Below are 26715 nucleotides of genomic sequence, written 5' to 3'. Positions count from 1 at the left end.
TATAAATGTGTAATACAAATTTATACCGTTGTATAATACAAACACATCTCTAAATCCACATGACCATAATACTTTCAGTAATAATATCCTCTATCAGAGCCGTGCCGTTAAGATTTGGCGCCCAGGGCAAAATTATAATATTCGCCCCCCTATTTTATTATGATTTTTTATCATTATGCATTTCAATTTTTTTGACGCCCCTTTAAGCCATGCATCCAGGGTGCATGCCCCCTAGCCCCCCCCCCCCCCCACGACACGGCTCTGTCCTCTATTAAACTTGACCTATGGAACGCATCATATTAACAAGATTTGTCTGCAAGTCAATTGTATAAGACCATCCAACTCAAAAATTTTTCTTTGCCTTAAATTATAGTACATACGTCAACATCATACTATGACAAAAAAAATGATACCACTAAAATTCGTTTGTGACAATCCGTTTACTAATTACGGTGAATTTTGACATTGTGCGTGATGTCACGGATTCGTTCGCCGGGGCGGCAATATTTATTCATTTTCTGGTTTAACGTAAAATGACAACTAATGAACATATTTTTTATCGAATGAACTAATTAAACTAAATTAAATGTATTTAAGAGTAACTCATAATCTTTCTATTCTTATAACTATGTTACATTTTGGTTTAATATTAATTATTAATGAAATAATAACAATTATATTATAAATTATAATACACCACTGTCATAACACTCAAAACTTATAAGAGTACTGCTAGATAATAATATTATGCGAGCCCTCATTCACTTCTAATACTAGGCTATTAGCTACGAGTTAAAACTAAAATAACCAGTTTAGACGTTAAAAATCTATAGGTAACCTACATGATGTCATGATCGTCAAAAACAATATTACACACGTTTACTGCAGTGAATCGAATATATGGTAAATTCGTAATATAATTTATTTAAGTGTTATTTTTTTCTAAAAGATTAAATCAAAATTTGATATAATTATACGAATGGAAAGATTATGAGGTACTCTTATATACATTTGATTAGTTCATTCGAAAAAAAATAAGTTCATTAGCAGTTATTTTAAGTTTAACCAAAAATTAATAAATATTATATAATATGGTCGCCGCCGTGGCGAACGAATCCGTGACGTCACGTGCAATGTCAAAATTCACCGTAACTAGGGAACGAATAGTCAAAACAAATTTTAGTTGTTTTTAGAATTTTAGATTCTATTATATTTGTTATGGTAATAAAATAATTATTGATATTTTGTTGGATGGTCCTTTACTTGTTTTCTCTACTTTAAGACATAAATATTATCATTTTTAATCATTGAATAGGTATTGACATTAAGATTTTATAAGCACAAATAAAAAAAAATTATCTAATGAATAGGAATATTCACCTTAAGTCTAATATAATTTATAATTTTAAATATAAATACATAGCATATAGTTAATTTTTATATATTTTTTAAACTCCACCATAAAAAAAATAAATATATTTAAATATACAATTTAACTAAAAACAGAAAATATAATTAATGCTAAATGTATTAACAAAAATAACAATTTTAACTATTAAATTTTTTATAACTATTATTTTTAAATATTGAGCTAAAATATTGATCGATTATACGAAACATAAATTCATTGCTATTACTAAATGGCCATATACCTTCTAAAAAACCAATATCGTCCACCTTTAACTGTAACCAAAATTGCTAAGTTTTCATTGCTGTCAGCACTCTCTAAAGGCAGATCTAAACAACAATCAAAATTATCTTAATTCCATTACAAAACTCGTTTTAATTTACTTAATAATATTTACCCGATTCCAAACAAAATGGGTCAATCAGCAGCACTCAAACACAAACAAGGTACTCTAATAAGATCCAATTTATCATGGAGTGATGCTTTTTTATAGTAATCATCAACAGATTCATGTTCAAATAATTTGATAGTATAATTTGCATCAAATTCTCTTATAGTTTTACTCTGAAAGTATATTATTTTTTATTTTACAAAAATTAATAATTTCTATAAACAAAAATTTATACTTTTATGACTTGATTATAATCCCATTTATGACTTGATGAACTTAACATATTGCTACTACTAAAATATAAAAAAAAAAAAATTATCATTATCATAAATAAGTCCATCAAATATATATAATTGACAAAGTAATTAGACTTACTTTTCAACAAGGGTTACATAGACATTTTGCTAAGTATGAACAAAGAAAACGATTTAAAAAATGGTTTTTTCTATATTTTGTGTGGTTGCAATTAAATTCCATGGAACTGAGATTAACATAGCAGCAGAGAAGTATTTATGAACATATTGTTCATTAGATGATAAAAAAACTTCCCAATAAAAGCCTGATATGCAAAATAATAACTATAGTTTATAAATATAAAAAAATAAAATGAATAACTAGTAGATTACTTACCCACCCATAGATACACCAATTCCCACCTAAAATTGTGTCTGGATATTTACTTTTTATATGACCAACAATTTCAGTTAAGTCATCAATATTATTAGCAGAATAAGTTCTTGGAGTCTAAAACAAAGATTAACTTAATTTAAATGTCACAATTGATTAATGAACATAATTTAGATTGGTTCTAAAACTTAATTTCTAAAATTGTTTTAAGATTTTAAAAGATAAAATGAGTATTTTTAAATTATTATTATTATTATTTATTATTGAAACTTTGTACTTGATAAAAATTTGTCCTTGAGTGAATGAGTAATATATTAAATAAATTATTTATCAATGTAATGTTCTTTCCTAGGAAATTAAAAAATTACATATTATTATTGAAGTTGTAATTAACTTTTTATATTTTTTTCATTTATAATAACTTAAATTTAAATCTTAAATGTTGTGGAATTGGCATATTAAATGCATAGGCTTCATTTCAATTTCTTATAAAGGGTTGCAAATATTTTATAGGGCCAATTTCTCGACCAACTCCACAACAGATCAATAATTGTAAAAAAAATTCCCATATTTTCATTTTACCATTTTTACTCTTCATTAAGACATTATAATTTAAATATAACTTTATATACTTATTCAATTGTTAGTATGATATATTATAGTAAAAATTAGATTATTGTTTAGTTACCTTCAATTCAATACCACCAATTCCTCTATAATTGAAAACAACAATCCTAAATCCAGATTTCTGCACAGCCAATGATGTAGCTCTAACATACTCAACATTTACTGTCACCTGTTAATCCTGGTAAAAACAAAATTGTTGCATCATACATATCGACTGAACGTTTTATTGGTTCCAGCCAATCCAATGCCACTTCACCGCCATCCCTTTAATGTAAATATTTCTCTAAAATAAAATTAATGTTTAAAAATGTTTGAAATGAAAAAAAAAATTGTAATTAATTACTATATATGAAATACCTGAGTATAGGGTGCTGGAGGAACTACAAATGATCGTATCAAACTTGCTAATACACTTTGAAATCTAGCTTTCAAAACACCACATAGTTGGCCATACTTTACATTGATAATTGGAACATTTTTACGAATAAAATTTTTAAATTCACCTTCTTTACAATGTATTGTGGGTGCCTGAATAATATTTTATAATTTTTTAATTTAACATACAAGTATAAAATAAACAATTGATTTCAATTTTATTCATTTCCATGAGTAATATTTAATAATTTAGATCAATGATTCTCCACTTATTTATCAATTTTTATGATCAATAAGTAGGCTTTGCCCCATATTCCGGTGTCTCGGCCGATCATTATATTTGTCCCAGTTAATAGAAACTAAGAGAAAATAACTTAAATAATGTATTATTTAATAATAAAACAGAATAATATTATACACTGTATAATTATATGATTATCCTATATTATTTTATTTTAAAAAAAAAAGGTTATCCAAAATGGTGTCTCAGTTTGGTTATTTTAAAATCTGGCAACCCTATCAATAAGCATATCACCAAAAAATTATAAAAGTTGAATTAAGGTGAGGGTAGTAGTAGCCAATATTCTTTTGGTCCAAAAAGTCTACTTTTAACTCTTTACCCAGGTTAGGTACCATTTAGGCCAATACAGAGAAGAAAACATAACATATCCAATAATACAATTTGTAGGTAAAAATGTAAAATAAATAGTTATATTAAACAATTAAAAACAAATCTATATGCTTTGCTATATTTAGATTAATAATAATCTAGATATCTTTTGCTTATCGATGCAAATTGTTTTATTATATTTTCAACTAATATATTGTACTCTCTGTGAATATTAAGTAGCGCTAGACCAAAGTCTATCTTGAACCACTTTTGACCACGATCATAAGCACTGAATTTCTATACAGAAAGAGATTATTATTTATATAGATAGCTTAAGATGTCTAGACTCCAGGGGGGCATGGCCCCTTACCTTCCCCCCTAAACACTGCGCCTGAGTAAGGGAGGTAATAAAAATAAGTTTTAAATGAATATATTTTACAATAAGCTTTTTATTATTAATTCATCTATTGTATATTATGTATAAATTAAAAAAGTATAAAAAATATTTTTACCACCTGGATGGCATTTGCATACCCGATACCCACACATAGTGGTTGAGAACTGATGTTCTGGATTAGTTTATTATTATTTTTCTACTTGTAGTATTCTAAATTTCTTTAAAACTGCAGGTATTTAAGACATAAATAAACCATACATAAAAAGTTATGAATATATGATTAGTTTTAAGAGTAAAATTATAAAGGTAATATTAAAAATGTATTTTATGAATTTATCATACTACCTATACAAATGTGTAATAATATTATTGTAAATAATATCAAATAAATAAATATATTCTTACTTTAACTGCAAACATAAAATAATAATTCATAAAACCAATAGCTGCAGTCACCCCAACAATATATGAAGATGGCAATGAACAAAATTTGGCAATATTATGTGTTACAATATCCATGTTGCTTGTAACATATAATTATTTAAATATCTGAAAATAAAATAATCTTTAAACAATTAATGTACAATTTGTTAAAAGTAATATTTTAGTTGTTACTTTTAGCATAAAATGATCAAAAAATAAGTATCTTAGAAAATCGTCTTTCTCACAGTGAAATAAAATACATTGGACCTATAACCTGTGTACTCGATTATACTCATAATAATGAATGTGGCATAATTATTTATTAAATTAAAGGTCAATACTCAATACTATAACTGTACTGCCTATAATTATGTTATACTTCAGGTGTAATAGCTATGATATATTGATAAAATTAAGTAAGATATTAAAAAATAAATAAATAAATATTCAATACATCTAATGCGAACTTTTTAATACCTATTACTAGTTACTACCACCACGAACTAGTTAGTAGTTACAGATTAACATAAGTTCGTGAGTCATGACTACCGCTCTAATGATTAGAGTCCAATCGTTATCGACTAAAATTGATAACAATAAAGCATGCTGAATTGCTGAATGAAATCCAAATTCCAAGGTACCTATCATTGATTTTATAATATAAATAAATATTATAAAAACAATGGTACCTATGTTAAATCGGGACAATATCAATCGTGGATGCCTGAGTGGCTGAGTCCCGATTTTTACGGTCCTGCATTTTAATTTCCCGCTATTCATTATTCTCCATATACCTATAATATACTATTATACTCAAAAATATCATTCCTATTTATACAGTCTTGAGCAATATTTTCCTTATTTATACGATTTCTGAAAAATACGGTTCTGCATTAATATTTTACTGTTTTATATTTTCCTGGGTTCATACAATTTTTAAAAATTTCATCCTTGAAAATACTATTTCTATATTATATAGTGGCGGACTGGACGACCGGGATACCGGGAAATTTCCCGGTGGGCCGCTGCTCGTATAAAATATATATTTAATATTATTCTGAAATTATGAATTAAAATATTACCTAATAAGTAATAAGTATGTAATATTATTAAACGTATTTATTCTAACAAGTTTAAAAATAGAATCTCAAATAGTTATTTATTTTATTTTGTTTTACATAAATTAATTAAAATATTTAAAAACTAAATTGTGTTTACAAAAGTATATAATAATTATATTTAATATATATATATATAAAGGGATGTTAGTGTACTGAGGGCCGCTAAAATTATGATTTTTCCGGGCTGTTTTTTTCTCCCAGTCTGCCACTGATATTATATCATTATTTTAAAATACCATTTCATGAAAATAACAATTCCACTATTCCAGTTTGTTTTTTCCTATTTAATATTTCCACATTTATATATGACCTCCTATATCTTAATATCTACAACTGTGATGAAACCAAATGAAACCAGTCTCTAGATTGTAAATATCACAAACCTTAGATTGTTTGTGAATTTATGATCCAAGCCACAAACCATGACATTTTTTTGAAAAAAAAAACAAATATATAAATTTGTTATGTTTTAACAACAAGCAATTTTGAATATTTTGATAATTTGTACAAGTCTTGGTGGAGTGAGTGAAGGGAATGTCCTGTGACACTAATGTTGTAATGTTGTATATATAACGAAATATACGAAGCGGGAGTCAACAAATACCGATTCGACAAAAATTAATAATTAAATTGTCGACGGCGACGACAAAAACGGAGCGATCGGGCAGTCGTAACTGACAACCGTTTTATTTTAATATCTTTAACTATTTCGTTGTGTTATTATATGTTTATTTTATTTCAATTAATATAGCTTTGTTTTTATTCTCATATCGAGGTACTCAGGTACGCACCTAAGCGTTTGTGGCGAGGAAACACTTTAGTAGAAAATAGCAAGACACTATAATACCTTATTTCTCTTCCAGGACTCGTTATCGTGGTCAGTTGAGAAATAATACGATTCTGTCCAGGTTAAAGAGATCTCACTCTCAAACATCCAGTACTCGTTATCGTGGTCAGTTGTTTGAGAGTAAAGCAACCTTAGAGTTGTAACGTATAAACCCTGCGAGGTCTTATTAAATTGTCCTTTGCGTAGTACTCGTTATCGTGGTCACCAAAGGACTGTTGAGTAAGCGCTTACGCAGGTGTCGATACTACTTGTTTGACGGTTTGGGAATCGGATACCGAGATACCTATTTTATACGTTAAACCATCGCGTGACGTATACGACACTACTTCAATGGGGAGTATGTTTTTTTAAATTATTTTTCATAAGAGCAAGTCGCGTGGGGTGTGGCCAATTGAATTTGAGACGAGGGGTTGGATTATTATTTTTTCAATTTTAACCAAACATTTTTTAACAATAACAAAATCAAATTTTCTTTCTATGAATTATGAGTTATGACTCATTTTACAAAAGGGTTAGATTATTAATAAATTATAATAAAATGTCTAATGTATAGTGGTTATTAAATGATTATTTAATATGATATAAAAACAACAAGTTTAGATAAACCATATTTATAAATATATTACTCTGAAATAATATACTTGTCAAAGAATCAATAAATTCTGTATGGAGAAGCTGCCTTTATTCTTCTTATTATTAAATAACATATTCATTCATCATATAGCAATAATAAAAGATTCTTATTTTTATTTTACTCTGCACTCCTAATTTTAAAAAAGTAATATGAAATATATATTATATATTTAATTGATTAATGGAGTGCAGAGAAATTAAATTAATAGTTATTATTTATTTAATGTTTCTAAAACTAAATTATACCAATATTACAATAGACAAAAGATAAAATAATTAATACAATAATGAATAAATAATATAAATCACATATAAAGTTTAACAGTAAATACATCAAAAATTAAAATTAAAATGTCTCAGTTAAAAACATGATCTAATATTTGATGTATTCTATTAACACTTGGTCAAAAAAAAAAGTAACAATACATTTCAATAATAATAATATTAAACCAAACAGATAAGTATGATAATAAATATAAATAAATAGGTAATATTATTAATATTAACAATATATTATTGTGATAATTAAAACATAGTGATAATGGATTCATTAAGATCATTGTTAATAATAATAAATGTTGATGACGATGAAGTGTACTTATCTGTTGATAATATAAGTCAAAGAAATTGTTATATTAACAAATGGTTAAAATGAAGGTGGAGATGATTTATGAACGGTATCCAAGAGCAATTGTAAACCAGCACGTTCTTCACGTAAATCATTCAATTGTTTTTGCAGCTCTTGATAGACTAGACGTAGATGAGCATTTCTTTCTTCCAATCTAAATAGTATAACAAAATATATTTATTTTACAGTCTTATATTTATTTCATTTATTAATTACTTGCTAGATGTAGATGACTCTAGTGGTTGTACACCATGTATTTCTGATCCGGTTGTAGATGAGTTTTCATTACTTTGTGTTTCTGAAACTATTAAGATCACAATTTTATAGTAAATTGTATTACTATCTTAAGTTATTATAATGTGTTATTTTACAATAAAATAGTTAAGTATTATTTTGTATAAGATACTAAGATATTTTAAAATAGAATTGTAAGATAAATTTTACGTGGTTTTTTGTAAATTTGAAAAGCCCCAGGGCACTGTGCAAAATCAGCAAATTGACCAGTTTCTGTTCTCTCACAATTTTGTCTCAACCCATTAATTTCAACATTTGAATTCTAAAATATAAATTATTTTATATATATTCATATTAAGATACTTGGAATATATTATTTACTGGACTAGGAGTTATTCTTGGAGGAACAACTGGAGGAGGTCCTTGAGTTGAATTTACAGCCCCAAATTTGCCTAAAATATAAATTATAAACAATAAACAATACGGTTTTAAATGTATAAAAATAAATTACCAAGTTTATTGAGATCAAGAGAGGAACTACGCATGTGAGCACGATATGGCCGCGGTGGTGGTGGTGGTGGAGGTTCTTTTTTTGCTATTGCTACTGGTAAACTTGCAGGTCCTGAATTTCTGTAGAGAAATAATTTAGATGAACAAAATATCAATAATTTAGATGTTTATAACATTAGTTGTATTATCCAAATCCGCCCAGCTTAAAATTAATCTTTCTATTTTTTTATATTATACTTCAGTTGAAATATATGATATAAACCAGGGGTCTTCAACCATTTTAAACAACGCGCCACGTATTATTTTTTTTTAAATCTTGCGGCTCGCATTTGTAGTAAAAACATTATTATATATTATAAAAATACAGTTTTATTATTACAATTTTTATGATTAAATTTTTAATTACAAACTATAATTATTATTAAAACATAAATAGATGATAAATTTCAAATGTGATCGCGGGCGGTAGGTTAAAAACCCCTGATATAAACTCTTACGAATATGAATAATTTAATTGCAATAATTACTTTTATAATTTGTCACTTCTTAATACTTTGGATAAATTTTTAATGAAAACACTGAACTGGATACTGATTTAACAAATGCTTAAGCCTTAAAAACCAACCTACATCTAATAAAGTTCAGATTACATTACAGTCTTTATGTGTTTACATTAAGAATGTGTTCACAATTAAGTAGTTGAAAATTATAAAAGTAATCATTGTAATTTAATTTTAAAATCAAATATTTTTTCGATTTCATAAATGGTTTATAATATGTTTATTAAAATAAAGAATTTGTAATAGAAATAAACATAATTATTATAATCAATAATTTTTTTAAATATTCATTTTCTATTAAACCCGCGGCTAGTTATTTATTTTTATAATTCATTTTTATATTCTTACAATTACTTTATTTACATTAATCAATGGCAATCATATTATATTATTTACAAAACATTATTCGATTTTCCATTTGCTGAAAGAAAATCCTTGTGTAAGCCTATCTTAATAATTCTTAAAAAAAAAACTTTATCTGTGCATTGTGGAACATTATTCAAGCATATCGGTAACAAAGTATCATAGAAATTTCAAGTCTCTAGCTATAATAATTTTGACTGTAGATTGATTAATCAGACAGAACATCTTTAATAAATATATAGATTAATCAAATGTTAAACTTACATATCTTCACCATAATATGTTGGTAAAGGTGGTGGAGGAAGAGCACCTGGTCCTACATCTAAAAATAAAATATAAATTATATTTTATTTCATATTCTTATTTGCATTATTATAATTTATAATACTTGAATATTACATTAAAAATGAAAAAAATCTTATAAACTTAACAAGAAAAAAATACATACGACTAAGCTTTTTAGCTTGAGGCCTCTGAATTGATTTGATTAAAACCATTTCCTCGACATTATTTGATAGTGTTTCTTTTTCTTGGTCTTCTAAACAATTATCAATACCGGGTGTAACTCGGACAGCAACTGGATGTAAGATTTTTGGATCCTGAATGTTGTACATAACATATAAGTGATTTGAGACTAAAATCTGTATTTCAAATTATGTAATTTACTAAAAATGCTTAGAATTGTAAGTTTGAACCATAAACAGTGTCATCAACAAAAAACTATTTGTGTACAGTGTGTCTTAATGAACATTTGTTTTAATTAATAATTTATTAAATTTTAACTTGTTCATTGAAACCAGTATGAAAATTAAAATTTAAGAAATCTTTGTAATAGTAATTAGTTTTATCTACAAAATATATAAATAGCTAATTTAGTTGAATATTTATTTTGGAAAAGCAAATTATTAATAATACTCTGTGTTGGATAAAGAAAACTTTAATACACAAAGAAATACCTGCATAATTTTTAGTAAAAATTAAGCTCACGACTATTTTTTTGAATGTAGTTTCATTAATTGTTATAATTAAACATTTAAAAATGGACAATAAAGCTATTAGACATATATTTAATAACTTTATAATTAAAAAATATACATTGATATCTATCATTTTGTTTTCATAATCTAAAAGTAGACATTTCACTAACAGAAAAAAAATCTATTAAATAATATCTCCTAACCACTCAACAGTGCGTTTCCTTTTAAAAGTGACACAAACTATTTCAGTCCAGTGACCTCAGATTGATATTGGGTTTTCAGGAGGAGATAAAGAATACCTAAGTACACATTTTTGATGATTTTGAAATTTGTATAACTTTCAGTGTGAATATACACAATACAACTAGCATTTAACCATTTAACCTAACAGGTGTTTTCAATACCAAATTTTGATAGACTGAATTTTTATAAGTCATTTTGATCTCTTAACCATGACTATAAAACCAAAATTCTCAATAGTTATTAGTTTACATTTGTCCTATCGAAAGTAGGCATTGGATACACTAATATGATAATAGTATTCATTAAATAATAATTAACAGAACATGTTCCTCGGGGGGCCTCTAAATCTGAGTAATTTAAGTTTTTGGTCAAATACAATTAATTCTAAAATTAATCTTATTTAGTAACGCGCAACTCAATATTATTTTTGAATAGAAATATTTCAATATTTGATGCATTGATCAAAATAAATTTAAAATTTAAACAAAAATTTACTTCAATTGATCCATTGATATATATCTTTTTTCAAAACCATAGTTAAAATACACGTTACAGAGCTTAGTTGAATTTAGAATGATTTTTCAATAAAAATAAACCTAGGTGTAAAGGCCCAGTAAAAAATATTTGTATATGTGATACATTCCTATGAATTATGATTAATCAAAATGGACCTAGTTATAATTCAGTATAAACGTAGCATTTAAAATACACAACATGTTTATAATTATTAGCAATTATAAATCAAACTATTCATATAATTAGTATATTTTTTTTTAAATCAATTTATATCGACAAAAAAAGTATCCATCCATAAATATTAAATAATTTAACCAAGAATGTCTTTCAATTAATACAAGTAGTTCTTTTTGATATTGTTTAATCAAATTTAATGTTATTTCAACATTTAAATGACCTCTGAAACTATTTCAAATTGAACACTAATGCTTTGACCCACTTTTATAATTTATTCCCATAGCTCTAAAAAAAAAATAAAAAATGGAAACAATTAGATGAAACTAATTAATATTTCAGTGCATAACTATTACCAAATTAAAAATTAAATATATAGGTAATAATATATAATTAAATTGTGACAATGACATACTTGTTCAACAGAAGACTTTTGAAAATCAAAATTTACTGGCTTTGGTCCAGGTGATGACAATGAGCTAGTTGGAGAATCAATGAATTTCGTCCACTGTAAAAAATTGAATGAAATATTTAAACATCTAAGTGAACAGCTTTAAATAGTTTACTTCTTTGCTTTTAATACTGCTAGTTGGTGATACAATAGTATTATTTGTAGTATTTATCTGAACTGGTGACATAGCTGGTGGCACTAATGATGGCGGTAGTTTCTTAGGTAGAGTAATATTATTGCGTCTAAGAACAACTAAATGCATGGCCAGTTTGAATTCAGCTAAAGAAAGTGCTCCATCTTTGGTTACATCAGACAATTGCCTAAAATAAGATAAAATAAAAAAACCATAATAAAAGTTTTGTATAAACATACCATATTTCTTTAAGTTCATGTAATGGCAAACGTGATTTTTCAAAAAATGATCGGGCTATTGAGCCAGATAGTAAAGATTTTGGATTAGGCTGCATTGATGCAAACTGTTCTTCATAATATTTACTCTGTTCCTCATTCATACTCCAAATTCCAATACCATTGTTTGAAACTGTTTCACAGTCAGATGAATCTGCTTCCTCTTCAGTACCCAATAATTGTCGCTGTTCATCACCCCAAGCTAGAAAATCATATTTAATTTTTTATAAGAACAGTACCGATTTAGCAATATCTTTTAAAGTAAAATTTTAATGTAATTTCATCATAGAATAACATATAACATTAATCATTATACAAAAAGTTAATTTTTGATTTTCCTTACATGAACTATGATTTTTCATCAGAATATGATACAACCAATAATGCAAAATAAAAATAAAAAACATTTACAAAATTTATTCACAGTTTAATTTTTAAATTTATCGCAATCGTAATAAAATATAATATTTTTGAGTTATATTAATACATATATAAAGCATACTCAAAACAAAATTACAAAAAAAAAAAAACCATTTTATATCAGAACCATTATAGACACAAATAAGTGTATAGTTAGGGGTATGTACCTATTATATATGCTATAATATCAATAAACTATAACATAATAATATAAAATATACTATAATATAATATTATTTAATCCCATCCCTAACCAAATTTATTGAGCTGCCACTAATTATATAATTAGATTGTCTAATGAAAATATTTACAGTTGATAAAAATAAATGTATATTATCCACTTATTATATGGATAGCTTGTACATAATTCTAGTTAATTGTGTGTTATTTAGACCCAAGAAGCAAGTAACAAAAGTACTTTTTTTATAATTTGCAGAGAAAAAAAATGTTGAGATACATTTTTGGGAAATGTGGCATATACTCAAAATATTATTTACCAATACATTCCTTCATATAATAAGATATATTGCAACTTGTATTTATTATTTAGAATACCTTTTAATTAACCTAGTATAAATTTAAAAAAATGTGTTTATTAACACTCAACAGGTAGATATTAAATAATTTGAAAATAGATAAACTGTATATTATGTATTCAACTATATCAATAGTTCATTACTTGGTCCGTGCCAATGAACCCAATTCTTATCCTGGACACTGTTGGTGGGCGTAGGCGAGTCACTAGCCGTGCTCGAAGCCTCTGTTGTTGAACTGTTTTGGGTGCGTTCCACATCGCGTTCTGTATTCACGATTACCATTTGACTGTCCGTCATAATAATAATTACTCAACAGTGTTTCTCCTGTGGACCGTTCATGAGCAGATAAAAAAAGAAAAATTAGTAATATCGAATCCGACGATGGTGACATTAGCACAATGATGAAACTCGAATTACCTTGTATGGTAAAACGCAAAACCATCATACGTGCAATTAAGACGACAACCAGCGTTACTCTAACATAACTTTTAACAAGCACAAGGGATGGACACGCGATCAACGATGATTTATAATAGTTAGCAATTGTTGTCGTTGCGGCAAGCGAATCGTGGCGATACGGGCCCGAACAGATTTTCCACGACTCGTGTAGGAATTCGCCGTAGCTGATATAATAATAATGATTATTATTATTATTGTCAGTCAATTAAACGCGTATTGTTGTTATCAGTGAGAATATGTATCACTGATAAGCAAATAAATAAACAAATTGCACCGGTTAGAAGAAACGTCCGGTTCACGTGTGGCAGGCGTTCCTAACTTTGTATCTATTTACTATTGTGGTGGTCCATCATGGATCGACTTCTAATCAGTCATTCAGTCCTCCACTCATCACTCATCAGTCATCGTCTGATTACTCCACAGGACCACAGTAAGTTGCTCTTAGGCTTAGTTGATACCTTAGATCATAGATTATATATATATATATCGTATATGATCTAAGGTTGATACCGCGACAAAATGATACTTTGATAGTTCATAAATCATAATTTCACATTCCTCAACAGGCTCAACATCTTACATCATTCAGTTCCTCAGTCCTCACTACTCACTCTCAGACATATTTATCACACTGAATAGATTCGTCTTTACCTTAATCGTCAGTAATATCATTGACGCATAATTTTGTATAATGATAATTTTTATATAATTCTACATGATTATACTATACAAACAACAGATAGTATTGTATACCACATAATATCACAGTTTTGAATAGATTTTCTCCTAAGATGTTTCGATCACTATAATATGATCTATGGGTCATGGGGTACAATTACGAATTAAGATATCTTAATATATCTTAAATCGTTGGTACAAAGCACATTCATTAACTACAAGGTGGCACTAATTTTTCACTAGGTAGCACTCATGCCACCTACTTAGTATATTAAAATAATATGCTCTGCTCAGGGGCGGAATGGGAACCAAATCCAGACCGGGAAATTAAAATTTATCCAGGCCACCCACCAAAAATTTTTTTTTCACTACTCTCGAATTTGGTTTTTTTATTTACCTATTTCAAAACTATTATATAAGTAAATTTTATTTGATTACTACTTTCAGTATTATAAAAGTATTTCAATCACAATTTGCTATTTCTTTTAACTTCTGTATTCTAACGCATTAGGTCCATTATAGGATATATTATATTATTACCTATATTCATGACATTAAGAAAAATAGTAAGTGCTTCTCCGTATATATCAAACTTTACTCTACACATAGATTGTAACCTAAAAAAGTAAAAACAATTCATTACGAAGCCAAACGTTTCTATAGAAAATTTCATCACCGTCTTTCTACTCATTCAAATCCTCTCATCAAGATTTTATCATACTTCACAATCCCAGGTAGCCCTTCAAGGCGGCTTAAACGTAATTGGCGCAGAGACTTATTACAATAAAATAAAAATAATACAATAAATTACCTATATTTAAATTGTAATATATCGTTATTTTACGCGATTTCGTAAAAAATTAAATTTCATACCCTCATAAATTTTTTTTTTACATGCAGTTATTTGAAGAAAAAGTTATGGAGAATATTGTGTCGGGTTTATACTTTAGTATTAAATCACAAAAAAATGTTATGAATTTTGAACTTCAAAATGCCTTGCAAATTTTCGTGATTTTGACATATTTCGTAAACATTTAAACTTATAAACAAAAATTTTGACTAACCATTTTTTATTTATTTTTACTATACAATTACGAACAACTTATAATAAACCTTATATTCAATTTTAAAGATTTGTTGGTGTGCCAAATTTTTTTTAAAGGCACTACCTGGTTGTTTTATTATAAAAATAACCAGCCTATATGTCAATATATATTGCCTATTAGATTTTATTTTATGTCTATTTATCATTTATGTACCTAATATTTTGTAATTTTATATCCGAAGCTTTTCTATACGAGTATACGATTTACGATATCGTATTTACCACTATATACAGTATATATATGTAGGTTGCAAGTATAATTTTTGACACAAGCTAATAATAAAAGATATACAAAAAAAATTTACTTGTATACATATTATATATTCAAACAAGTGCATAAAATGATCTAATTAGGGATATCTATAATACATCTACGTGTATCTATAAATATTTATCAAATATAGGTCTAACCAAAGATGAAAACATTTCATATGAATATAGACATTCTATATGCGTCTATAATTAATATATAAGAGATCGTAGACGTTATATAGACATATACACTATACATAGACATCACGTAGACTATGTATGTTTGCTGGGATTGTACGAGGCTATTACAATGTACCATTATTGCATTAATAATATTTGTAATACAATAATTTAATAAAAACAAATTTTCGACGCATTTAGCATTTACTAATATTTATTATTTAAATTAAATTTAAAAAAAAAAATCTAACAAAGTGATAGCCAGGCAACCAGGCCATATGGAAATTTCCTGACCGGCCACATCCGCCCTGGCTCTGCTTTAAGGACATTCGAATAACTTAATAGTTTTTATTAGTAATTACTATTCAAAATCCCACCTACAATAGTCAGATATTAACCAGTGCATTTTCGCCTTTTGAAACAGTAAAAATGCTCACTGCTCAGACTTTCAAACTCAATATTTTTTCTGGTAGAAAAATAAATCTAGATGCCAGATTTTCCTTTTTTGGAGGGAGAGGTGATCAGAAGAAACAATTGTGAAGTTGTAAAATGTCATTGCTTTAAGTACCAAATCTATATAAGTATAATAACTCGTCAAAAAGCTTGAAAATATTCAATACCTAAGTACCTAACATCGCGATTTTTTATACTGGTTACAAAAAACCGAAAGTATCTGTATTATTATAAAGGAAAAGTCAACATTTTTACAAATGTGTGTTAGCTTTATTTAATAATAATACATCAAATAAAATATAAAAACCAATTAAATAATATAACAAAAACATATTTATTTGTGAAAAACAATATACTATTTGCAATAACGCTAATAACTATAATATTACGGGCTATATGCCTATGTTATACACAACAAAATAACCGACGGACGCATTTTTTGATGTTTCCACCACGTACGGTGCCTATGTTGAATCGTCGTTGTGTTCCAGTCTCGCTGTTGGTTATTGAATCCAAATAAGTTTGCATATCGGCCGGTTTTGTTAATCCGTTTTGAACTTCAGCCGAAGCTTGCACAGGAATACATTCAAATCCAGTCGCCTAAATTCCGTTTTTGGAATACGCGCGGACTGAAACTGAAGAAGGCATAACAATTTAAAAAAAAAAATTCAACTGCTTTTTAAAATATTGTAATTAAATAATTTTAGTTATTATCTTAATTAAAAAAAATACAATCAACAATGTTTTACACACTTTTCTTACAATTGTACCCATAAACTAAAAGTAGATAATTAAAAAAAAAAAATGTAATAAACATAAAAAACACTAATTAAATAAATTATAAATTATTATAAAAAATAATAGTAGTTTTTATATTCTTAGCGGAGGTTGCGGAGCAATGGATGTATTGACGTAATGATATAAGCAAAAAATAAAGGCATGATGGGAAACCCTTTCTTTTAAGTTGTTTTAAATTTAAACTTCGTAATAAGTTTTCCCGGTCAGTGGTGGATTCAAAGCAGGGGATGAGGCACAATTAGGGCCTCCCTTGAAATCTTTTTATTTTTTCCACATATACTTATTGTGCTAGACGCTAGTAAATACAGGTTGTATAAATTTATATAAAATAATAATAATTTTAAAAAAAAATGTAGTTTGGTATATATATTCTGAAAACGATGGTTAAGTAGAGATTTGGTGGTTGAACTCAGATTCGAAGTTATGGCCCCGTAATTTTTCATTGTTATTAACTTAGTATAGAAGTCTGTGTAACCACTGTAACCGATATAATATCAATATCCATTGTTGAAAACAGTGAAAACGCTAAATAAATTTACTTAATTTTATTATAATTAGAATTCAACTGAAAAAACCTAATATTTAAATTAACTCTTTTACTCTTCCATGAGAACCCCTTAATCGGTTCTTATGGTTCATTGTTTTCTTTTTTTTTTTTCATAATTATTAATAATTATACAAACTATTTAAATATTATATTATAATATTAAGTAAAATATATTTAGAACTATAAACCTAAGGACGTCTATTTATTTATTTTTCTTGCATATACAAACGACATTGATCTATTAGCAGCATTAACCATAGTTCGATATGGTTGTAAGCTGTATGCTTGAATCCCGTGCTTCGCTGTTGTGTTGGCCGCACTGCCGGCACAACCGCGGCGGCGGTACCACAGTTTTTTGTGATTCGCCGTCTTCTTCTAACTACTATTCGGCGTTTTTCGATTATCATCTCTCTTTATTTTCGTGTGTTTTTGGCGCAATTTATTGTTTTTCTTTTTCTTAGTTCTCTCTCCGCCTATCGTCGTGACGCCGTCCTGCGACCTGCATCAGCATCACACACTTTCCGCGCCGCAAGTGTGCGTTGTACACAATACGGCTGTCGGCGAACTAGGAATCTTCCGTTGAAATCTCTAGTGCCCATCGACCGTGCCACCGTCACGAAACACTCACCATTCCAAATACATCAACTGGAAACGGCAAAAGAACATTTACCATTTGCGTGTTAATATCCATCTGCGGCGATAATGGGTGACAAGGAAGGTGGTAAGTATGAGAATATCCGTAACGAGTTCTTCATCCGCATTGTTATTGTTATGATTGTGATTGTCGTACTGACACCGGTGTCTTTGTTTTCCAGATACGTTCGATGAGGCGGTCGAGGAGCGTGTCATCAATGAAGAATACAAGATTTGGAAGAAGAACACACCATTCTTGTATGACTTGGTCATGACTCACGCTCTTGAGTGGCCGTCGCTCACTGCTCAATGGCTCCCGGACGTTACTCGGTAATTGAATCCATTCTATACGTATTCATCATATGTAGTATCATCTGCGTCTGGCTATCTACATGTTTCTATCTGCCAAACAGATGAGTTTTGTACGATTGTTACTGCTAAATGCCAATAGTTTATAATTGACTACAGTAAATACTATGTAATAAACGTCAAGGGAAGAATGATTTATTTTATTATATAAAAAAAATGTGCAATATTTTCGCACCTTTCATCTGTTAGGGATTTATTTAAGCCCCTTTTTGTTCAACGCATAATGTTCTTTCACATATTGAATATTAGCACACCACTATGATAATGTATTTAATATTAGACATTACATTGATAGTAAAATAATATAAAAGTAGACAAAAAATTATTTATATTAATTAATGAAAAATATTTATTTTTTGTTATTGAGAATGAACTAATATATAGATTGTAAAGTTAATTAATATACTAAGATTTTTTTTATATAGTTTGTATGGTTGAATGTACCATATTGTATTCAGGACTTTTATCTAACAATATAAATAATGTCTTACAAAAGCTCAAATGTCTGAAGTCAAAGTAGATTTATTTCATCAAATAAAACTTAAATTATTAGTGTTTATCCATTGCAATAATTATATGAACATTTAATAAAATATTAGATAATTATCACAGTTTTTTGTTTGTAATGGCTTTTATTTATATTGTTTACTATTCTATTAACATTATACCTAATATTTGGATGTATGTATTTTGTAGCCCGGAGGGTAAAGAGTATTCTATACATCGTTTAATACTTGGTACTCATACTTCAGATGAACAAAATCATTTATTAATTGCTAGTGTTCAGTTACCAAATGAAGATGCTCAATTTGATTCTTCTCATTATGATGGAGAAAAACAAGGTAAAATGATTGTATTCATAAAAATTATTATAATTTGTATTTTTGTGGTCATTACAAATTTAAATGGAACATATATATTTTAGAATATGGTGGATTTGGTTCTGTAAGTGGTAAAATTGAAATTGAAATTAAAATTAACCATGAAGGCGAGGTAAACCGGGCTCGTTATATGCCTCAAAATCCATGTGTGATTGCTACCAAAACACCATCAAGTGACGTATTAGTATTTGATTATACCAAACATCCGTCAAAACCTGATCCAAATGGAGAATGTCAACCTGACTTAAGGTAAAATAAAACATTTAATTTCTATTAAATTAAATTAAAATATCTATATTTTATAATAGATTAAGAGGCCATCAAAAAGAAGGATATGGTTTATCATGGAATCCTAACTTAAACGGATATTTATTAAGTGCATCTGACGATCATACTATATGTCTTTGGGATATTAATGCCACTCCCAAAGAACATAGAGTTGTTGAAGCTAAAACTATATTTACTGGACATACTGCTGTTGTTGAAGTACTTTACAAATTACTGTCTTCTAAAATGGCATTTGATATTAATTGTTTTATTTTTTAGGATGTTGCTTGGCATTTATTACACGAATCATTATTTGGTTCAGTTGCTGATGATCAAAAACTTATGATTTGGGATACACGTGCCAACAATACAAGCAAACCATCACATACTGTTGATGCTCACACTGCTGAAGTTAATTGTTTATCATTTAATCCGTATTCAGAATTCATTTTAGCTACAGGAAGTGCTGATAAAGTGAGCTAAATTTTAAAGACTATAATTCTAAATAATATACATTAATTTTTTTTTTTTAATAATTTCTCCTTAGACTGTAGCCTTATGGGATTTAAGAAATCTAAAATTGAAGTTGCATTCCTTTGAATCGCATAAGGATGAAATATTCCAAGTACAATGGTCACCACATAATGAGACTATCTTGGCGTCCAGTGGTACAGATAGACGTTTACATGTTTGGGATTTGAGTAAAATAGGTGAAGAACAGTCACCTGAAGATGCTGATGATGGCCCTCCTGAACTTTTGGTAACTAATAATCTTATTAAACAATAATTGTTTAATTAAATTAATTTATAAATTGTTGGGTATTAAATTTGTTTAGTTCATTCATGGTGGCCATACTGCTAAAATATCTGACTTTTCTTGGAATCCTAATGAGCCATGGGTTATATGTTCAGTTTCTGAGGATAATATTATGCAGGTAAATGATGTATATTCATCATATTTTATTTCATATCTATAATTAGTAAAATTTTAATTACAACCTTACTAACAATATTTTATCACAGGTATGGCAAATGGCTGAAAATATTTATAATGATGAAGAACCAGATGCTAGCAGTCCTGAAGTAGATGCACCTGTTCCTTAAACTTTGTACATGTTAATAATAATTTTTGTCAAGATTACTTTAAGCGTAACATGATAATGGTCTTTTTTTATTATTCAATTTGCTATTTGAAATGTACATATAAGCACTGAGTATATTCAATTCTATTCACATCCTTGTAATTTGTACAATATATTAATATATAATGCATCTTAAATTTTGATAATTTATTGTTTCATATTGTGCATAGATGTATTCTAAATAATGGTACCATTAAACAAATGCATTAATTTTTAATGATTGTAGGTAATTATCATCTTTTTTATTTATTATTATTTTTTTTTTTATATATATATATGTGTACGATTTTGGAATAAACAACTCAAAATAGTAATATACTCTGAAAAAGTATTAATTTTTATTATTGTACTACAAGTGAAAATGAAAAACCAAACGATTTAAAAAAATAATAACAAACAATGAATAGTTATTTTAAGTACGCATGCGAAATGAAAAGTATTTTTAATCTATGACCGTATTATTAAGTCTTAATTTTATAAAAAAAAAATAATATATTTATTTTATATATATATGTGTACCTATATTTAATACACTTTAATTCTTTTTAATCGGAGCTATTTCGTCTATAAATTATCACAATCTTTTCATTACAATCATAAATGTTAACAAAGAAAATCTCCTTTGGGGTTAATATTAATGACCCTCAGGATTTTTTCTGATTAGGAACAAAAAAAAAAAAAAATATACAAATTTATATAATGGTTAAAAAAGAACTAAGTTTAAACTTAACATATTATGTCTTAATATTAATTTGTTCATTTCGACTTTTAAGTTTCTTAGAGTTTGTGTGTCTATTACCACAAAGATACTGATACTGATACAAATGAAATGAAAAGAAAAAAAAAAACATTATGAATTGGAAGATCAAATAAACAAAATAAATAAACTGAAGTAGAAAACCTCATTGGTCAAAGAACTGAGAAGGGAAACAAAATCAAAATAGATAATTAATAAATTATGAAGTGCGAGAACATAAGTCAAATTCATAATACATGAGAGGGGGAACGATTAATTAAAATCATTTTAAGTATTTGTAAAATGTTTGTAAACAATATAAATACTGATTCTAATAAAGAATATTACTATCAATACAAATTGTCTCTAAATTAATATTTCTCTGACTACTGAGGTACCTAATGTGTATAATAATTATTATCTATTGAGAGAGAGAAGAGAATTAATTTCTGATGTCAGTTTTTGAAAAACACGGCAATTCTGTATGCAAACACTAAAACATTACAAATAATGCTATTAGGTAATATAATGAGTATCACAGAAATACAATTTAACATAATAAAGGATATTGAACATTGGTTTTAATTACTGTTATGCTCGATGTGGAATTGATAAGATTAAAATCATCAAATTTTACAATAGTAAAGATCTTAGGTATACATGGTGTACCAAAGTACAAAAGGCAGTACAGGTAATTGGTATTTACGTCATACCTTTTATTATATTATTATCAGTGAATCCGTTGGATCCAAACAAATGTAAAATTGTATTGAATTATTAAATAATATGGCACATTATTAAATACAATTATTACTAATTAAAATCAACAAAAGGAACTGTAGATTGAAATTTAAAGTAATTTTTCATTAAATTTTTTAAGTAAATGATATATTATGCGTTTCAGAAACTATTAAATGTGTTTGGATCAAATTGAAATTGATAATAATGAATAACAATTGTGATACAACACTAATTGTTTGTATTTAAATTTGGAAATGTTTCTTTACATTGCAACAACAATTGTTTACTAAATATGCCACATTAGCTCATTAACTAATGTGTTTTAGGACGGACATACAATATTATATTGTTTATTTGTACAGAACAATACTTACTTTTATGATAAAATTAAGCTTCAGTGACTAAGTGTGAACTTTTCTTAGGTGTATATATAGTGGCATTTGGATCAAGGCTAGACTGTGGTGAATTACTACCACCAAACCTCATTGTTGGCGATCCGCCAACAGAGTTTACCATATGGTATGAATTATTTGGTGGCGTCATAATCATTGTCTGAGCCATTTTAGACTTAAGTTCTTCTATCTCTTTTTCTTGAGACGAAATTTTATCTAAGGACATAAATAAATATTATGATATTATTCAAAAACTATAATATAATTATATGCAAAATATTACTAATTTTAATTTCTAGCTGTCTCTTAGCTTCGCCTAATGCTGAAAACAGATCGAGTTTAATGCGCGTTTCCGCGCTCAGACTGTGTTCTAAGTGAGCGTTTTTGTCTTTCAATGTTGACAACGCAGACATCACAAAATCAATTTTATCTTGACTTTGTTTGTATGGTTGAAGATCCTACAATTAATATAATAACTTTAGTTAAATATTAAAATAAGGATAAATAAACTTACATTGACTTCTTTTTGGGCTGCCACATACTGCTCATCTTTTATCCTAAGTTCTTTGCGTAATGCTTTAGCTTCACTTTCAAGCTCCCTACGTCTAATCTTACAGCTTTCTGTACATTCTGGTCTAAAATAAAATTAAGAATTTGTATTTAGTATTTAATTATTAAATGAATATGAGTAAAATATTTACTTTGTAGATAAAGCTGATAATCTAGAAGCAGCAAGCTCTTCGACTTTTTTTAATTGTCGTCTTTCTGTGACTAATTGAGACTCACATGAAATCCTTTGTCGTTTTTCATCTGATAAACGTTTTTCAAGTTGAGACACCATCTGTCTATCATTTTGATGTGTTACTACCAAATTGATAATCCTAAACAAATTAATGTATTTTAGTACAAAATATATTATCTAATAGTCATTAATTATTTTACTTAGATTTAGTATCTTCGTGTTCTTGTTTCAGCCTTGTCAAATCATGTGATGTGTTTGAATTTTCAATCAAAGCTGAATTTAACTGATTTCTCAGTTCTTTTTCAGTTTGATTACATGAATGAAGTTCAGATTTAAGCCTTTTTAACTCATTTTCCAATCTAATGTGTTAAATATATTAATAAAAGCCATTACTTTAATATAACAACAACTTACGTTTCACAATATATATCTTTAGGATCAACAATTAAAGGCTTTTCTAGTCTTAGTGGTGAAGTGCCTTTAGCTTTTGTAGATTCTTTTGTGCTCGAGTTTTGATTACTACACCTTAGATGATTATTATTTTTAGTTGATGACGCTTTAGGGGTCACCCTTTTATTTTTTTCTGTTTCTTTATTTACATGATTTTCTTGATTACTATTACATCTATCATAAACAATTTAATATTATTTTCATTGTATTTTGATAAACAAAAAGAAGATTTATACTTCAATAATAAATACTTACATTAATTTATCATTAGTTACTATTTTTTTATTAGGTATCTCAGTACATATTGTATCTTGTTTTTCAGATTTCTTATGTGGAACACTACCATTAGATATTACTTTATTATTATGTATATCATTTTCTTCTGCAGGCACCTCACAAATTGATTCCAACCATATTTCTGCATATGTAAAATAAAAAGTTTATGTTAATATATAAGAATTTATGTTTTTAAACATAAAATTACCTCCATCATCATTTTCTTGACTAGGTATAATGGAGCCGGTTATTCTATCAAATGGCAAAGCGTCTAATAACAAGTTTTGGTAAAACTCATTTTCTTTAGAAACCCTTTGTTGTTGTTTCTAAAAAAAAATTGTTAATAATTATATAAATTATACAAGTATTATCCATGGTTGGATATTTTAGCACTTAGTTAATCATATTTAAATAAAATAAAATCTTTATGATGCTCACTTGTCTCAATTTATGACTTAAGTAACTTTTGAAACCAAAACATAATGTAACCACGGGATATCCAATACTAAAAATTAGTAAGTCAATAATTATTTATTATTTATGTAAAAAGCAATATAATTACAATTTATATATTATTAGTATCTTACCAGTTAGCAGCTAAAGGTTTACACAAAACCAATTTATAAGGAATATGGTCAGGGTTATTCAGTCGGATATAAGCCTCCACATAAATGTACAAGACTAATAAAGTTACCACTGGCCAAGAAACACATTTTTCTACATTGTGTATAGAATAAATATTAGGTAAGTAAATAAATAAAAACTATACGAAACAAATTTACATTAATATTTGACTAACCTGCTTGGTAAATATATTGTACCCAAAAATATGTACTAGCAACGAACAGCAACCAATGTACAGGTATGAAGAAAAAGCACACCATGTCTGATGTCAATGCAATGCAAACAAAAAACACTGTATAAACCTGCAAAATTATAAATAGATAAGTATAAATATATATTAATTTGATAAATACATATTATTAAGCATTTTATAACTTCAAACTTATTTTCAAACTTTAAAGATGCTAATATATTTACTTATACTATGATCACTATGATCTATACTTAATATAAATATGTATAATTTTCTTAAGACAGTAAACTATTTGATATCTTAGAGTATGTAAGACATAAATCACTTAAATAACACATCAATATTTAAGTCTGTTTGTAAGTAATATGACCAAGTATACATTAAAAAAATATTATTTTTAAATTGATACTAATAATCTATGGTGTCTAATGCCTACTTTTCTTGTTAACTTAAAAACTTTATATGGAAATATCCAGAATATCAACATGATTGCTTTTTAGCATTACATGTTGATATATAATGATTTTGTAATGAAAAATTATAGCTAAAATTATTTAATGACAGATTTAGTTAAAGTTGATTTAGTGTACATACTATTAGAAAAAATTAGGGATTTTCACCATGTAGTAGACAATAGTGTAGTTATTTTACCATACAGTAATCATCAAATCAAATAGCTACATAGATAAAATAATTTATACAGCATCTAAAGATGCACTTACAAATCCTTGATGTTTAATTCCTTCAACAATTTTGTGAAAAAGAAGCCAAAATGGCCAAACGTATTCAAAACGAAAGTGCAGTAAATAATCAAGGAGTATCAAAACGAGCCAAATGCCGAACAACTTCAGATAATGTACGGAACTAAAAACAAAAATGAAGTACAGTTTAGTAACAACGATTAATGCATTGCACCCCATTGCGATCTTATACCTCCAGTAGATTCCTTCGGTGGCGGATTTGTTTCTTTTCAAGGCCTTTCGAGATTTTCCACAATCGCCATTCCTTCTCTTCATACTACCAATTATTGTGTTTATTCAAATGCATATATAAAACTATGAATTAGATCGTCGAGAAAAACAACAAAACGTAATCTAGAACGATGCAGAGAATGCGTTTATTTGGTAGCGGTACTATGCATTGCTGTGGGATATGTCGAACGTTCAAGTAGTGTTTGAATTTAAATTTCGAGCGATCGTGAATTCATGACTGACCGCAAGTAGGCACGAATTACAAAATTAAATAATGAAATAAATCCATACAAATCATAACCAACAAATCCCGATCATCGCTTGGCATAAACGAGAGATAAGAGTAT

At 27.4% G+C, this 26715-nt stretch overlaps 3 protein-coding genes and 1 pseudogene across 3 annotated transcripts; 1 reads left to right on the top strand and 3 right to left on the bottom strand.

The window, feature by feature from the left end:
- Positions 1-1425: 1425 nt before the first annotated feature.
- Positions 1426-5423, bottom strand: LOC132921814 (phospholipase ABHD3-like; annotated as a pseudogene).
- A 2063-nt stretch (positions 5424-7486) lies between these two features.
- LOC132919225 (ralBP1-associated Eps domain-containing protein 2) lies at positions 7487-14132 on the bottom strand. Its single transcript, XM_060980626.1, has 12 exons — positions 13897-14132; positions 13623-13803; positions 12488-12725; positions 12231-12435; positions 12080-12172; positions 10203-10353; positions 10019-10076; positions 8833-8951; positions 8703-8773; positions 8532-8643; positions 8304-8391; positions 7487-8241 (listed from the first exon to the last, which is right to left on the bottom strand). The coding sequence occupies exons 2-12, from the start codon at positions 13774-13776 to the stop codon at positions 8106-8108; spliced, it is 1425 nt and encodes a 474-aa protein (XP_060836609.1). The 5' UTR covers positions 13777-13803; positions 13897-14132; the 3' UTR covers positions 7487-8105.
- Positions 14133-18327: 4195 nt separating this feature from the next.
- Positions 18328-21389, top strand: LOC132919227 (histone-binding protein RBBP4). Its single transcript, XM_060980627.1, has 9 exons — positions 18328-18672; positions 18767-18914; positions 19650-19795; positions 19879-20083; positions 20143-20320; positions 20381-20575; positions 20649-20861; positions 20938-21036; positions 21125-21389. Exons 1-9 carry the CDS (start codon positions 18654-18656, stop codon positions 21203-21205), a joined length of 1284 nt encoding a protein of 427 aa, XP_060836610.1. The 5' UTR covers positions 18328-18653; the 3' UTR covers positions 21206-21389.
- Positions 21390-21559: 170 nt separating this feature from the next.
- On the bottom strand, positions 21560-26715 carry LOC132919224 (macoilin-1). The gene is made up of 14 exons (XM_060980625.1): positions 26331-26715; positions 26120-26261; positions 25380-25506; positions 25168-25297; positions 25019-25085; positions 24789-24906; positions 24560-24722; positions 24269-24478; positions 24055-24213; positions 23814-23993; positions 23627-23747; positions 23396-23570; positions 23095-23328; positions 21560-22472 (listed from the first exon to the last, which is right to left on the bottom strand). Exons 1-13 carry the CDS (start codon positions 26411-26413, stop codon positions 23108-23110), a joined length of 1896 nt encoding a protein of 631 aa, XP_060836608.1. The 5' UTR covers positions 26414-26715; the 3' UTR covers positions 21560-22472; positions 23095-23107.

This window comes from Rhopalosiphum padi, chromosome 2 (genome assembly GCF_020882245.1).
Source record: "Rhopalosiphum padi isolate XX-2018 chromosome 2, ASM2088224v1, whole genome shotgun sequence".
Lineage (NCBI taxonomy): Eukaryota > Metazoa > Arthropoda > Insecta > Hemiptera > Aphididae > Rhopalosiphum > Rhopalosiphum padi.
This window is presented reverse-complemented; position numbering and strand designations above follow the sequence as displayed.